Source organism: Engystomops pustulosus, chromosome 1 (assembly GCF_040894005.1).
Source record: "Engystomops pustulosus chromosome 1, aEngPut4.maternal, whole genome shotgun sequence".
Lineage (NCBI taxonomy): Eukaryota > Metazoa > Chordata > Amphibia > Anura > Leptodactylidae > Engystomops > Engystomops pustulosus.
Genome location: NC_092411.1, coordinates 141093718 through 141109504, shown reverse-complemented (window position 1 = coordinate 141109504; position 15787 = coordinate 141093718). Strand labels below are relative to the sequence as shown.

At 43.3% G+C, this 15787-nt stretch overlaps 1 protein-coding gene across 2 annotated transcripts; it reads left to right on the top strand.

Annotated features, from left to right (window-relative positions):
• Positions 1–10032: 10032 nt before the first annotated feature.
• Positions 10033–15277, top strand: INIP (INTS3 and NABP interacting protein). Of its 2 annotated transcripts, none has more exons than XM_072154812.1 (4): positions 10033–10182; positions 13232–13334; positions 13739–13829; positions 14935–15277. In XM_072154812.1, the coding sequence occupies exons 1-4, from the start codon at positions 10158–10160 to the stop codon at positions 15028–15030; spliced, it is 315 nt and encodes a 104-aa protein (XP_072010913.1). In that variant the 5' UTR covers positions 10033–10157; the 3' UTR covers positions 15031–15277. The 2 variants fall into 2 exon arrangements, with proteins under 2 accessions (XP_072010913.1, XP_072010915.1); XM_072154814.1 differs by lacking the exon at positions 10033–10182 and adding an exon at positions 10239–10394.
• Positions 15278–15787: the final 510 nt, after the last annotated feature.

Genomic DNA, 15787 nt, shown 5'->3' with positions numbered 1-15787 from the left:
TGTTTTTTTTCAGCTGCAAATTAACAGGAATCAGTGGCGTAACAACCACCCTAGCAGCCGTACCGGTTGCTACGGGGCCCGTGAGGTTAAGGGGCCCGGGGATGCACGGACTCCGTGTGTCCTTGTAGTGTAGGTGCCTGCCGGATTGTGTCCCCGGGCCCCTACCTCTGTGTCCACTCCTAAACCCGCCCCCTCCGTGAGCTGCCCGCCCTCTTCCTCCGTGAGCCGGCCACCCGCACAAGTGACCGACCGTCCCCCGGCACAAGTGACCTCCCCCCCATCCCCCTGCATGCTGGAGCCGACCGCTGACAGAGCGGACGGATGCCCCTCCTCCCCACTCTACAGCCCAGTCTACACGAACTGTCCGACTCGCCAAACACCCGCCCCGGCGGCCGAACAAGAACCTGCCCGCACAATCCCCTGCGCGGCTGAACAACCTGCCGCCCGACTCCCAACCCTCCCTCACGATCACAACCCCACCCCCGCGGCCGAACAAGCAAATGCCTGACTCCCGTCAACCCCCCCGGTCCGCGGACGAACCTGTCCGATCACTGACCTACCCGCCAGAACACCCACCTGAACACCCGTCTCAAGCCACGGCTGCCCCAAAACATCCGAAAAGGTAAGTATATACATATGTATTTATCTGTGTGTATATATGCATATACTATGTACATGTATATATACTGTGTATATATGTATATCTGTGTATATACATCGGTGACATAGGGTATAGGTATAGAGGTCAAGTTGTAATGTCTCCTCAACTTGTCCCAGCTACCAAGAAGTGTTTTGTATAGAGGCGTACAGGAGGGCGACATATCTTGATTTGCAGCTGGGAGCCACAGGGATGCCATCAAAGGTGCTGAATTTAAAGATGCTTCCAGCATCACCCATAACTTGGAAGGCAAACTCAGAACAGCATCAGCCAGGCAGGATCTTAATGACAATCTAAATCTGCAGAAGCCAGCGTGCGTGCCCTCGGAGTCGAGAACACGCGCGCATGGCCGAGGAGGATGGAGCAGCAGCAGCCGGGACCGGATAGGACTGAGCAGCGGGGGCCGGACAGGATGGTGCAGGATCCGGGACCTGTAAGTTGCGCATGTGACTTGCTGGCAGGGGGGGGGGGAGGCAGGGGTGAGCCTGCGACCCGCAATATGGGTCGCGGGACCACCCATGACAAGAGAGATGGGACAGATCAGAGATGAAACATTATGAAATCCATGAGATGCATATAATATATAATTAGATTCTTAGCTGTGCTACATCTCGGCCACAAAATACATTGTCAGATCTGATGTGCCTCGCTCCCCCTCCCCTAGATAAAGACCTAATCTGCCTGTAGCTTTTAGCTTTACTCTCCTCACCATGCTGCTTGCCAGAAGGAAATGTGTGTGAGCTCGTCTTGGAATGCAAGGGTGGGGGTTGGAGGCAGAAAGCAGCTCAGTGCAGCGTTAGACAGTAGAGCAATATGCCCTACCGATCCTAAAGTCAGATGATTAACGGTCACTGGTAGAGACAGGTTGGAATTATATCTGTGAAATGCTGTATTTTTGTTGACAACAGTGAATTAGAGTACATGTTATTTTGTAATCCTGAGTGTATTGAAGAATCTTGTCTTTGTGGGAATACCCCTTTAAGTATGATTCCTCCCAGTTTGACATTTATTTTTGAACACACAGGACTGGATGAGACACATCCTGGCTCCTAAGCATTCTACGGACTTTCTATTTAGGACAAGTAAGGACGTTGCAGCATTTGAGCTTGAGTAAGTGCTACTACAGCTGTTTGCCCCCTGCCCCTCCTCCTGATCGTTGCATGCTTTTAGGAAGATATGCAATACAGGCGGTCCCGTATTTAAGAACACCCGACTTACAGATGATTCCTAGTTACAAACGGCCCTCTGTATTTCGGTAATTTATTGTACTTTAGCCCTGGGCTACAATAAACAGGTTTAACAGTTATCAGAGGTGTCTGTAATTAAGCTTTATTGTTAATCCTGGTTCTTATGACAATCCAACATTTTTAAAATCCAATTGTCACAGAGGCCCAAAAAATTTTGCCTGGAGCTACTATTATAAAGTATACAGTTCCGACTTACATACACATTCAACTTAAGAAAAAACCTGCAGAACCTATCTTGTACGTAACCCGGGGACTGCCTGTAAAGTCTTGAATTTTATTTGATGAGTGCTTCTGATCTTTTCCACTTTTTTGTATTATGCAAATCTTCACTCACATGTTACAGTTGAGCATTACAGTCTACCATGGGTTATAAAGAATAGTGACCCTCATTTATCTACGTGAACAGTACAAATGGACTTGCCTTTATTTTTTGGGTTGGAACGATCACAAATAACTTTTTTATATTTCAATGTACGGAATACTTTGCTACAATTTTGCTGCCACTTTGGGGATCTTTCGATCACTTTTTAGTAAACTTTTTATGTGTTCTAAAATGGCGGAAAAGTGGCAATTCAAGAATTACACACAATTTTCTCTTACTGGGTTTACCAGCTTAGATAATAATTATTAGATTTTGAGAGCCTGGGCCTAATATGATTATGTTTGTCAATATATTTTTATATGGGTTTTAGGGAAACTTTTAGATGATTTTTAACTTTTAACTTTTTTACATTTTTGTACAGATTTATAGGACCCCTTTGGTCTCATCGCACATACCCTATACTGTCTCTCCACCAATCTGCATAGAGGGAGTATTATAGGTGTCAGGATTCGGGATGCGAATCAGGATTCGTGGATCCACGCATCCCGAATCCTGACACCTATAATACTCCCTCTATGCAGATTGGTGGAGAGACAGTATAGGGTACTGGACCACCACGGAAGGTGGTACTAGCCGACACCTGGGACCGGAGACTAAGTGGCACCTGGTCTTCACCAGAGCCCGCCACAAAGCAGGATGGACTTGCTGCGGCAGGGTGCCAACAGGTCGTTCCACAGGTGCGACTAGCCGTGGTGGCAGCCGAGGTCGAGGTACCTTAACGGAAGACAGTCTCGTGGTTGGGTCCAGGCACAGTGTCAGGGCAAGCGGCAGAGATGCAGGGTCAACAAAGGGAGGTCCAGGCAAATGGGAATAGGAACACAAGCACATGGACACAGGAACACAGCAACACGGAGGAACTCTGGTAACACAGGAACACGGAGGAACTCTGGTAACACAGGAACATGGCAACACAGTACTCAGGAGAAGGAACACACTGCAATGCAGGATTATCGCTAGTGAGCATTTCTAAGGCTGTGAGGCACAAAGATCCGGCAAGGGTCACAGGAAGAGGCAGGAATTTATCTGGGAAGGTGGCAGGCCAGCGCCAATTATTGGCGGGAGCTGCAGAGACCGCCACTGGAGCCAGGAGAGGTGAGTTCTTCTGTGTAGGGGCTCAGGGGATACTCGGAGGGACATGGGTGCATCTGTGACAATGAGTGTGAGATTTCAGGAAGCTCAAGAAGATATGCATCATGAGGAAATGAAGAGGGCAGGTGGTATTAAATTCATCCCATTGTTGCCCTGTGGCACAGGAGGTAGGTAATTTCAGAAACCTATATGCTGACCTGTGGTGACATCCGGACAAGTTGCAAAGCTACGTTCAGATGTCCATACCAACATTTGACCATCTTCTGTCGGACCTGCGATTGGGGCTCCAGTTTCAGGATACAGACATGCAGTGCTTGTTCTCCCCCCAGCAACGGCTTATCATGAGACTTTTTTTTATTCTGTGGCCTTTTTATGAAACAATCTTTTTTATTTATTTTTTCAAGCTTTGCCACTGGGAACTTGTTTGCTACGCTGCATTTCAAGTTCCTTTTGGGAGTTTCCTCCATTTCAATGATTGTCAGAACAACAATGACAATGGATAACAAATATAAGATGATTACCACATGCTTTCACATACCACCAATGGTTGATTTTGATGGTAGAATTCCATTAAAGTTCTAGAGTTTAGCTGGGTTTTTTTTACATTTGTTATTTTGGATACTTAGCATAGCGACTCGCAAAGGATGATGGTGTTGGTTGCGAGCCCGTGACTTGTTTTATGGGCGCATGGCGAGGCGCAGAAGGGAAGGAGGGACCTGCAGCTGCCAGGATTTTAGTTTCCTCATTGGCCCATTTTGCAGGCTATAAAATATTCACTTTTTCATTACTGAGGCCATGTGACGGCATTTTTTTTGCGGGATGAGATGCTTTTTCTAGTGTTACCATTTTGGGGTTGGTATCCCCTATTGTTGAAAATTTAGGAACTTCATATTCACCGTATAGCCTAATAATCATGTTATCTTTATTCTATGGGTCGATAGGATTACGGGGATACCAGACTTGAATATTTTTTCTTATGTTTAACTAAATTTGCCAAATAAAACCCTAGTGTGGGGAAAAATCTATCATTTTTGCATCACCGTCTTCCAAGTGGCATAACATTTTTACCCCAGGTTTGCCATAGCAACGATCAGCGCCTCCCAAAAACTGAATGGGGGGGGGGGGGCGATCGTAGGAGAAGACCCCTCAAAGGGAAGTTAAAAGCCGCGGGTTAAACACCACGATTGGAGCCCACTCCGACCCCGGGTGTTACCCGGAGATGTCAGCGGTAGATTATCGGTGACATCCTGCAACCCCCAATGCCGGCTTGGCTCCGGAGTGCTGAGCGCTAATCGCAGGACCCAGCGCCGTAGAGCTACAGCATGGACCGCTAAGGGGTTAAAGAAGGTACTAAAATGTAAATTTGGTATTCCTGTGATTGTACCAACCCAAGAAAAAAGGGGATGAGTCATCCAGAAAAGACAGGGAAAGCTGTAAAAGAGCTGGGGGGGGGGGGGGGGTTGGGGAGGATATGATCCTTTGTAGGCAAAAAAGGGTTTAGGTACAGGGTAAGATGGGTATAAAAACTTAAATTATGTATTTTCTGTATTCTCTTACCTCCCGCCCTCTCTCCGTATATCTGCACTGTCATGCTCCATTAATCTTAAAATTACATTTTGGAATAATAACTGCAGCTGGTTTGGCCATTCCATGTCTGGTCATTCCATGATAAGGATGCACATTTAGGTATTATATATTCTGCTGACAAAAGAACAAACAACTAAAATTAAAAGCAGACAGATTGCAAGACCACATCATCTTGTCATAGATGTATATGCAAATATTCCTTGTACATTTATAAGAGGAAAACAATTGTCAAATGTTTATTCCACCATATGTGATATGTGAGCTCCGAGAAACCATAATAAATTCAATCAAAATCTCTGTTTAAGATGTATTATGCCTGGTACATATGTGTTGTTTTAACTGTTATTTTCATCATCATCATCATTATTATTATTATTATTATTATTTTACAGAGCACCATCAATTCCATGGTGCTGTACAATCAGTAAGGGGTTCACATACATTGCTCTAAGACAAAAAACAAATGCAAGTACAAAATGCAAAGCTACAGTGATCAAAAAACAAGCGCAAGGGGGACCCTGCCCATGAGGGCTCACAATCTATATGGGAGGGAAGATGGAGACATGGGGGCATTTTATCATACGCTGGCGCTCGTGCATGTTCGCAGCAGGATACATCAAGAGGCTTCCGCCTCCAGGCAGGGCCTGGCGTAGAAAGAAACGCAACTGGCGACTTTTCACATATGAAAAGTCACAGGCAGCAGCGAGTGCGCCGGCGCGGGGACAGTAATGCCCCGCACCGGCCCACTCCCGGCCGGCTGCGCCCTTCGCTCGGCACCCCCCTTCACGTCCCTTCACGCCCCACTCACGTGAAGGTGGCGGATTGGGGCAAATAATCGCAAGTGCTAGCAATAAGCTAGCATTTGCGATTATTTGAGGGCCTACACCAGTGGCGCAGAGGTCCTGATAAGTATGCCCCATGAGGTGAGGGAGCAGAGCAGTTAATGTGTGTTGTAAGCGTACATGAACAGGTGGGTTTTTAGGTTAGGTTCGAAAGTTTGGAAAGTGGGGGACAGTCTGACACATTTTATAAGAGAGTTGCAGAGTATGGGAAATGCATGGGAAAAGTCCTGGATGCAGTGAGAAGAGCGGATGGTAATAGAATGAAGCTGAAGGTCCTGTGAGGAATGGAGGTCACGTGTGTGACAGTATTGGCTGATGAGTTCAGAAATGTATCGAGGGGATGGCTTTTTAAGTCATGGTTAGTATTTTAACCCCTTACCGACATGTGACATATATGGCAGTATATGGTAGGATCGATCAGACAACCTAGGGTCAAAGTACCCTAGGGAGTCTGAAAAATAGTAAAAATTAAAAAAAAGTTGAAAAAAAATTATAATAAAAAACTTAAAAATCCAAATCACTCTCCCTTTCCCTAGAACTGATATAAATATAAATAAACAGTAAAAATCATAGACACATTAAGTAATGCCACATCAGAAAATGCCCGATTGATCAAAATATAATAACAGTTTTTCACTGCGTTTAACTTTGTAACGGAAAATAGCGCCCAAAATTGCACTTTTTTGCCAAAAGGTTATATAGTCCTAAAAATTATAACAATGAAAACGTCATCAAAATTTGCAATAAATGACAGCACCCACAGCTCCGTACACCAAAGTATAAAAAAGTTATTAGCACCAGAAGATGGCAAAATCCCAAAAAATTCTTTTGTACAGGAGGTTTTAATTTTTTAAAATATATGAAGGCATTATAAAACCTATACAAATTTGGTATCCCCGTAATCGTACCGACCCAAAGAATAGAGTAGACATGTCATTTGGGACGTACAGTGAAATCCGTAAAATCCAAGCCCACAAGATTACGGCACGAATGCGTTTTTTCACCAATTTCACTGCATTTGGAAATTTTTTCCTGCTTCCCAGTACACGGCATGCAATATTAAATACCACCATTTTGAAGTGTAATTTGTTGCGCAGAAAATAAGCCATAACACAGCTCTGTACATGGAAAAGTTAAAAAAAGTTATAGATTTTTGAAGGTGGGGAGTTAAAAATGAAAACACAAAAATTAAAAAGGGCATCGGCGGGAAGGGGTTAAATTGAATTTGCTGTGCAATAGGTAATAAGTAGAGAGACTGGCAGAGAGGAGAGGCAGAGGAGAATCGAGGAGACAGATGGATTAGTCGGGCAGCAGAGTTTAGGATGGATTGGAGAGGCTTTGGAGAGTTAGCTGGGAGACCACAGAGAAGAATGTTGCAGTAGTCCAAGCGAAAGAAGATAAGGGCATGGACTAGTAATTTTGTAGACTCTGGATTGAGTAAGGGTCGGATGCGAGGGATGTTCTTGAGATGAAGGCGGCAGGTTGTAGTAAGGCCTGAATGTGAAGCTTAAAGAGGACCTGTCACCCCAAATTTTGGCACTAGGAGCTGCTTACTAAAGTAAGCAACTCCTAGTGCTTGAACAAACGCCGCAGTGTTAGAAGGATAGCGTTACCGGAAACCTCTGGTAATGCTATCTAACACTGCGACGGGGTACAATGTAATCGTCATCCCATGTATTCATGAGGGGACGGTCAGAGGCGCTGCCTATTCCCCAGACCGCCCCACTCGCTCCATAGGCTGGCGGTGACTGTGGAAGTCACTGCCCCTAACCACACCCCAACCCCGCCCCCTCATGAATACGTTGGACAGCTTTGAGATTACACTGTACCCCGCCGCAGTGTTAGTTAGTTTCCGGTAACGCTATCCTTCGCTATCCTAACACTTTAGTAAGCAGCTCCTAGTGCCGACATTTTGTGTGGCAGGTCCTCTTTAAAGGGGTTTTCCCATGAACATAAGTTAGGCCGTTTCCACAGGATAGGGCCTAACTTGTTGATAGGTGGGGGACTCAGTGATGAGACCCGCACAGATCACAAAAACGAGGGGTCCGATGGGTTCCCATGTACCTCCCTTGGACACCTCATCGCTCCGTCAGAGCAGGTGTCCATTCACACGCGGTATGCCCGCCGTGCGGGCATACCGCCGTGTGCTGGAGAGGAGGTGACCCCTCCTCCCTCCATAAAGAATAGCCGCAAGGCCGCACACATGCCGAAAGATAGAGCATGCTCTATCTTTTTGCGGTGTGCGGCCCGGATCGGTGCCACACATGTGTGGCACCGTATCTGCACTGCTCCTCTATTGCCGTCTATGGGAACGTACATGCGGCCGCAAATTTGCGGCCGCATGTACGTCCCCGCAGACGGCCATGTGATTGTACCCTAATGGAGTAGACGCCTGTGCATGACCATTCTGCTCCAATAATCTCTATGGAGCTGACAGAAATTGCCAAAATATACATTTTTACCCTTACCCATTGCTGACAAGGCCTGAAAAGGCTTCAATGACTCAGCATGTTTAGGAAATGTTTTGACTTAAAGGGAACCTGTCACCAGGGACCTCATTTTCACTAAAGACAGGTTGCAAATGCCCATTACAGCTGCATTGCAAATCTGCCTTTCTTTGGATACAAAATTAATGTGACTTGTCTGTGCTGCAGACTGCTTAGTTGTCACCCCCACCGTGTGCTCCTGTACGGGTCCTCCCTCCCCCACTGATGTCACCTCACTAGGCTGTGACCTCTGTGAAGGAGCAGGAGGGAAAGCTATACAGGAGCACCAAGGAGCAATCTGCAGCACAGACAAGTCACATTTAGTTTTTTTTAAATGCATCAAAACCAAAGCCCAACCCCTAGGACTACACATAGGATTTTTCAAATTAGCCAAAAAAGACCATTCTAAATTGCCTAGTGTGTGACGGTCATTTTGATATATAATATCTATGTATATGCTCGGGCAGGAAAACTATGGCAATGCTCCAACAGGAAACTATGGCAATGTTTTTTACAGTGGACGGGGATTTTTTAATTTTATTGAAAAATATTCACATGTATTTCTATATATTTAATCATATTTTATGTATGTTTTTTACTTAGTATGTCCCCCATGAGGTCATTAAAGACCCATGGGGGACATTTTCACAGTTTTTTTTTTCATTTTAGTTTTTCTATTAGCATCTATAAGAGCCCCAGTTACAGGAGGAAAGAACCCCTTGTTCTGTAGCAGAGCTGTACTGGGTCTACCCCGCTCGACCTGCACCACCTGACAGTGTTTGGAGATCTTATATATTATTTCAACCCCATTAGCCACTTTTACCGCAATGTACTATTTTAGGTTTAGAAAAGCAAGAAAGTGGTCGTGCTTATCGAATGTGTGTTTCCATAGAAATGCATGCGATCGGTAAAGAGCACCTGCTATTTTGTATTGTTTAAATGCATCGGGTTCTTGCTTAACAATCACATGCATTTCTATGGAAACACATGTGATCGGGCCAAACATTGCCCACACGTGCGTTTCTAAACCCAAATCAAAGCAAACGCCTTGTGTTAGCAAACTAATGGTCTGGCAATAAGGGAATCCTCTGTGTGTGTGAGCGCATGTGTATATATATATATATATATATATATATATATATATATATATATATATATATAATGTGTATATGTGTGTATATGTATATATGTGTGTGTATATGTATATATATGTGTGTGTATGTATGTATATATGTGTGTATGTATGTATATGTATATATATATATATATATGTGTGTGTGTATGTATGTGTGTATATATGTGTGTGTATATCTGTGTGTATGAATATATATATATATATGTGTGTGTGTGTGTGTGTGTGTGTGTGTGTGTGTGTGTGTGTGTGTGTGTATATATATATATATAAATATATATATATATACATATATATATATATGTGTGTGTGTATGCATGTATATGTGTGTGTATATGTGTCTGTGTGTGTGTGTGCGTGTCTGTAAGGTACTAAGAGCCTAAGAGTAAGGGACTAAGAGACTAACAGCCAATGATATAGTAAGTCTTCGTCTACACACTGAATTACTCTATGGTTGGAGATGACGTCACTTTGTGAAACATATCGCGCCATCTTTGATGCGGGAATTTCCCTGGGAAATTGTGTGATATACATGAAATAAAGCGCACTAGATAATTGCAGTATAAACGTCTCTTCAAAGCGATAATGCTAAAGCGTTTTGCATTGTTATTTACACTACTAATATCGGGAAGAGGGCAAGAGTCAAACATGGCGGCCTAAGCAACTTCTTCTGTTGCCTAGTAACGACGTTTACGCCCGCTCTTCCTGTAAGGCAGTGTAAGCGGCTGAGCAAGATGGCGGCGCCGCCACCGGCTGCAGGTAACAGAGGAGGATATTATGTGGTGATGTGACCAGGATTAACGTCTATAAGGAAGGGGCGGGCAGTGGGTAGCGTGGCACACAATAGCCTGTACTCATATATTCTGACAGGCTGTGCGCCCTTGCCTGGAGTTACTATGGCTGGTGCCATGCAATGATAAGCTGTGGCCACAGATGATGGAAATCCTAGATGTATGGCTCTCAGAATAGAAGTGAGTTCACCACAGACGACCCACTGTCTCTAGAGGCTCTGTGTGTACCAGCCATAGTGGGCACCTATGCCACATCAATGACTCCTTGTAAACCCAGATTATCAGGGCAGCACTTGAGCCTCTGTCCCGGATTGCCAAATGATTGATGTGGAAAGAGGGGGCTTTTTCCTTCTTCTTCCCATAAGTGTCAGTTCCTAGTAAAACAGTATTCACATGTCTATGGCTGCTTATCATTGTTACTTGGCATCTCTTTGTCTGTTTTAATGGCCAATTGTCTGCAGATCATGGTCCTTTATAAAAGAACCAGTAACAGTAAAGTGCATTACTGGCAGCTGTTTCCACAACTTCCATAGCAGTGAACAGAAAGAGCCACAGAAATTGGTAAACAAGTAATAATTATAGAATAGCTTAGGGGCACTGGTACCCACACCCCTTGCTGTGGTGGAGGTCGCCATGTCTCTTGTGTAAGCGCAGTGTGTCCTCTCAATTCAAGGGCCAGAGACGAGCAATTGTGGAACCTGTGAATCCCAGACCAAACACTTCTTCCTCTGAACTGTAATGATCAGTGTAAGATCTGAGATTTGTGGACTGACCATGGTCATGTCTCTCTCCTTAGTCTATGCATTCTACTTATATGGGATTAATATCAACAGCAATGTATTGTATTCTATATCTGCAGTGTTATACAGCCCTGTATACGGCAAACAGCCTAAAAGGTCAATGAGATGAGTCACTTGATGTAAGCACCATGTCAGTCTAATGTCATTAAGATTTCTCTGTCTATTTACATCCTGTTGTGTAGCACTTGTGTGGCTAGAAGTGCGCTGCTGAGAGTGCACAGCCTTAGCATCGAGCCTCCATTAGTGCACCAATCCAGCAGCAAGGGCTATTAATAATCCAGTTAATAGTTTGTGACAGTAATTGACATTTAGTGTCTTCACTGAAGGTTGGGATTCTAAAAATAAGTATTTATGTATCTGTCCATGATGTAGAGGGATAGTTCTTAGTCATTTTAAAGGTAACAAAGAAAGTATGAATAACCACACAAGTTTACCTTTAATGAACACATTTTTTTTGGAAAATATTTGGATGAAGTAGTTTGAAGGGAACCGGGAGGAGAGGGAGGGAGCCCACTCCCCCCTCTGAAGGTACATCTATCCCGTGGTCACAGCATTTACTGTGGGATCATAGGGGTCAACAGCCGCTCCGATCCAGACTGTTAGAGCAGGGTCCTAGCTGTCTTAAGACAGTCGGGGGCACTGCTCTTTACTGCAAAGAGGGAGAAACCGGTCCGCCTAGCCTACGGCCCTCCTAGTGACCGACAGAGAAATCTGTATGGGTGCTCACTAATAAATGATGGCAAATTAATAATGTTAACTACAGGTTAGAAAGGTATAGTAAGCATTGGCAAAAACAAATGTTGGCACTGTAAATATCAGGAACTTCTCCCAGATTATTTGTCAAATTGAGGACTGCAATAACGTCAGCTACCTTTCGCCGCCATAGACTAGCACTACACCAGGTCATCTTTTGATGGATTTACAGGTTTGTCCGGTTTCCTATGGAGATGGGAGGGGTGAAGAGTCTTCGGCTGCCCCTCCGCACCTGGCCGTGTGCTATGCCCAGATACGGCCTGGGTAAGCACGCAGCCATCTGCAAGGGGCCAGACTGTATTAGCTGAAGGTAAAAACATTTTTTCTTTTGTTACATTTTAATTGTCACTTTGCTTCACTTTTTGCTCCCATCCCAACACAGCTGGAGATAAACTGGGATGCCTCCTTACCAACGACTTGGTTCTGTTAATAGCAAGATCTGGCTCTCCATGGGAGGCATGTGTGATGAATAAGTGTAACCTTTTTCCCCCCTTCTGCAGAATATTTGTAAGGCCTGATGTTTATAGATTTTCAGAAATATTTTAATTTATTGGACTGGTATAGAAGAGCATAAAATATTTACAGAAAGTTATCCAAAAATGTAAATGTTACCATGCAGGTTATTGTATTGCTGCCACATCACTAAAGTTCCACTGCGGGTTTCTATTGGAGCATACGTGGGAGAATCTACAGTTAGGCACCATGCACATGTCCATGTATATGGCGGCTGTGAGCTAGCCATAAAGCCGGTGGTTAGCTTACTGCCACCATTGGTAACTATTATAACCAAGGACAATCTGTGTGAAGCATGTAGTCCAGCTATGGTAGGTTTTTGATACTCGCACCATTATCCCCTTACATGCTGATTTTTTTTTGCCCTCTTATCCCTGTTTTCAGTTGTTCTGTGTTTCCTCATCTTTTCAGTCATCTTTTTGATTTCAGTTAAAAGAAATCTACCATCAAAATCCATCATAATAAACTAGAAACACTTACTCATAGATCCAGTTACTGTGACTGTGATAATATTCTTATATTTGTTATCCATGGCCTCCTTACTTCTAATATCAATATCACCAGATCCCCTCCATGGTGTAGGCTGTTGCATTGAGCAGAACATGTCTCGCTCAACACCCCGCTCTCTCCCTCTGCCTGTGTATTCTATTAGCATTAGGTGAGGGGAGACCTGCTCTGCACATTGTAACAACGAGAAAAATCACTGAGGGACTCTGGAAACGCCCCACAGAGCCCCTCCAGGTCTGTAGCATAATTTTAAAAGTTTATTTATGGTTAATTATGATGGATTTTGATGGTAGATGTTCTTTAAGTAACCCTTTCATCTGAAACCAGATAAGTACACATAATAAATGGCTTTTTTATCCATCTGTGCATTCAAATGAAATACCTATTTTCCAGTTAAGATCATTTCTATAACAAGTTACTCATCCATATTTTTGTGTACCATAGGCTTTCCAAATAAGAACAGAGTTGCTATTTTGGCAGAACTAGACAAGGAGAAGAGGAAACTGCTCTTGCAAAATCAATCTTCAACCAACAATCCCGGGGCAAGGTAAGAAAACAATGTTTTGAGATAAAATTTTGAATTTAGATTGTTGTGATATCTGAAAAAGGTGCATCATTAGGCCTCCAATGCAAAGTTTAGAAATGACACTGGTCATAGGAACTCGGGAGGCCGCCACCCCGAACATTGGGCTGCTAACCTGTGGACTAGCTTTAAGTCACTGACAGCCCTTAAAATGGGTCTGCTTTCAATTGGTCAAGATGATTGTCTGATCTGATGAATTATGGTTTCTTTCACATTTCACGTTTGTGTTACAAGGTTTCTTTTACAAACACTGAATATTACAAACATTTCCTATGGATCTACAACTTTGTCAAAAGTTAATAACTTCCGTGCTGTCATATATAATGTAAAATCATTTAGCAGTTTATATTTATTGTATCTTCTTACAGCATAGCCCTTGCAAGGCCAAACGTTAACAAGGATTTCCGTGACCATGCTGAACAGCAACATATAGCTGCCCAGCAAAAAGCTGCACTTCAGGTATGTTCCATGTTTAACCCGTTCATGATTGCCGTACGGCTTTATAAGTCCTATTTGTACCTATATGCGTTTTTAAACTCGTGACCTTGTCAAACTTTTAAACAGTCATATCTTCTGAACCAGATCACCATGAAACACACTTTTCTAGGTGAAACAAACCCTGTATTTAAAAAAAAATTAGAATTTTGCATACAGAACTTGATTCTCTATTTCTGTTTCACATAGAAGCACAATCCTGATACTATATTAAAGGGGATATTTTCTTTAATATGACATGAGAATTGTGTTTCTAGGTGCCAGGGTTCAGGAGATATGACCCTTTGAAGTGAGCCCCCTCCAGCCTGAAAGCTGTAGGTAGAAAGCAGACGGAGCTACTCATGTCGCTTTGCAAAAGTACATGCACCCTCTGCCTCTGTCTCTAAACATAGAAAATATTCATGGATTGACACTGTACATATGTATAAAATATTTTGGTAAACGTTTATACAATGTTAGTTAGAAAATGTAATGGAAAAAATAGCACTAATTCTATTAAAAAATCTTATTAATTAATTTATTCGTATCAGTTAAATGTCTCACATTTCATGAAAAAAAGAAGTAAAATTTATCATGATATGTAAAGTGGTCCGAAAAATATTGCCATTTAAATAAGAGCAGAACAGAACTGCAAAAATAGACCTGGACATTTAGGCACCAGTGACACTCAGTCACGAAGGGGTTAAAACATAATCAAGCAAGATAAACCAGGGGATCCAGTGACTCTTATAATTGTATATTTGTTATCCATATCCTCCTCTCTTCTAATATCAACTTTTAAAATTCTGCTAATGGAGGGCCTCCATTCTGTAGATTTACAGGCTGATACACTGTGTAGGAGCACTATCCCCCTATCACTGTGTGGGATTACAGCTGGCAGAGGAAGGGGGAAGTGCTGAGGGAGCAGTGGGGAGGGGGAGATGTCTGTGAAGTTACAGAATGGAGGGTCTCTTGGAGCCAACAGTTCACGGTTTGCCGATGTAGTCAGTTCCAACGATCAGTAATTTTGTTTTCCATTTTAATATTATTTAATATTTTATTTTCTAACAATAATATGCTCTTTTTGCAGCATGCGCATGCACACTCAACCGGATACTTCATTACCCAAGACTCTGCTTTTGGAAATTTGATTCTTCCAGTTATTCCACGTCTGGAGGCTGAATAACATCGCCCACTTTCATTTCCAAAGGCTTAAGCTGCTTTTGTTTGAGCTGCCCTTGATCTCTATATAACTTATGTATATATCATTTTTTACTTTTATGCTATTTTTTATACAGAACTGCTCCCTTACAAGTCATGATTTAAAAATTTGTCACCGACCTAAAATAAGCAAAACTGTAAACTTAAGACTAATAGCACAATGCAATTAATCAATTTGCTGACATGAATAAAATGAACTTGTGTATTTTTAATGTTTTAGTTAGTTGCTTTTATCTGTTTACTCCTTAACCCCTTCACGCTCTGCGATGGATATATCCACCGCAGAGCTATGAAGGGTGTATGAAGAGGGCTCATGGGCTGAGCCCTCTTCATACAGAGGTGGACTTTGCTGCATATTGCATCAAAGACCCATCGCTATCACCCGCGGTTGGTGCTTGCATCAATCGCGGGTGTTAACCTCTTCTCTGCCGCTGGGGACTTGGGCGCCGCCATGTTTCTTCAGATCACCGCTCCCTCGGACGTCATCAAGGGGGCAGCGATCGGTTGCTGTGACAGCCTCGGGTCTTCGTCAGAACCGAGGCTGCATGGTTTCAGGAGATTTGTTACAATGATCCAGTGGCTCCTTGTAATGATTCATATGCAAAAATGCCATATACTGCAATACAGTAGTATTGCAGTATATGGTAGGAATGATCTGACAATCTAGGGTTAATGTACCCTGGAGGATCTAAGAAATAGTGAAAAAAATATTAAAATTTCAA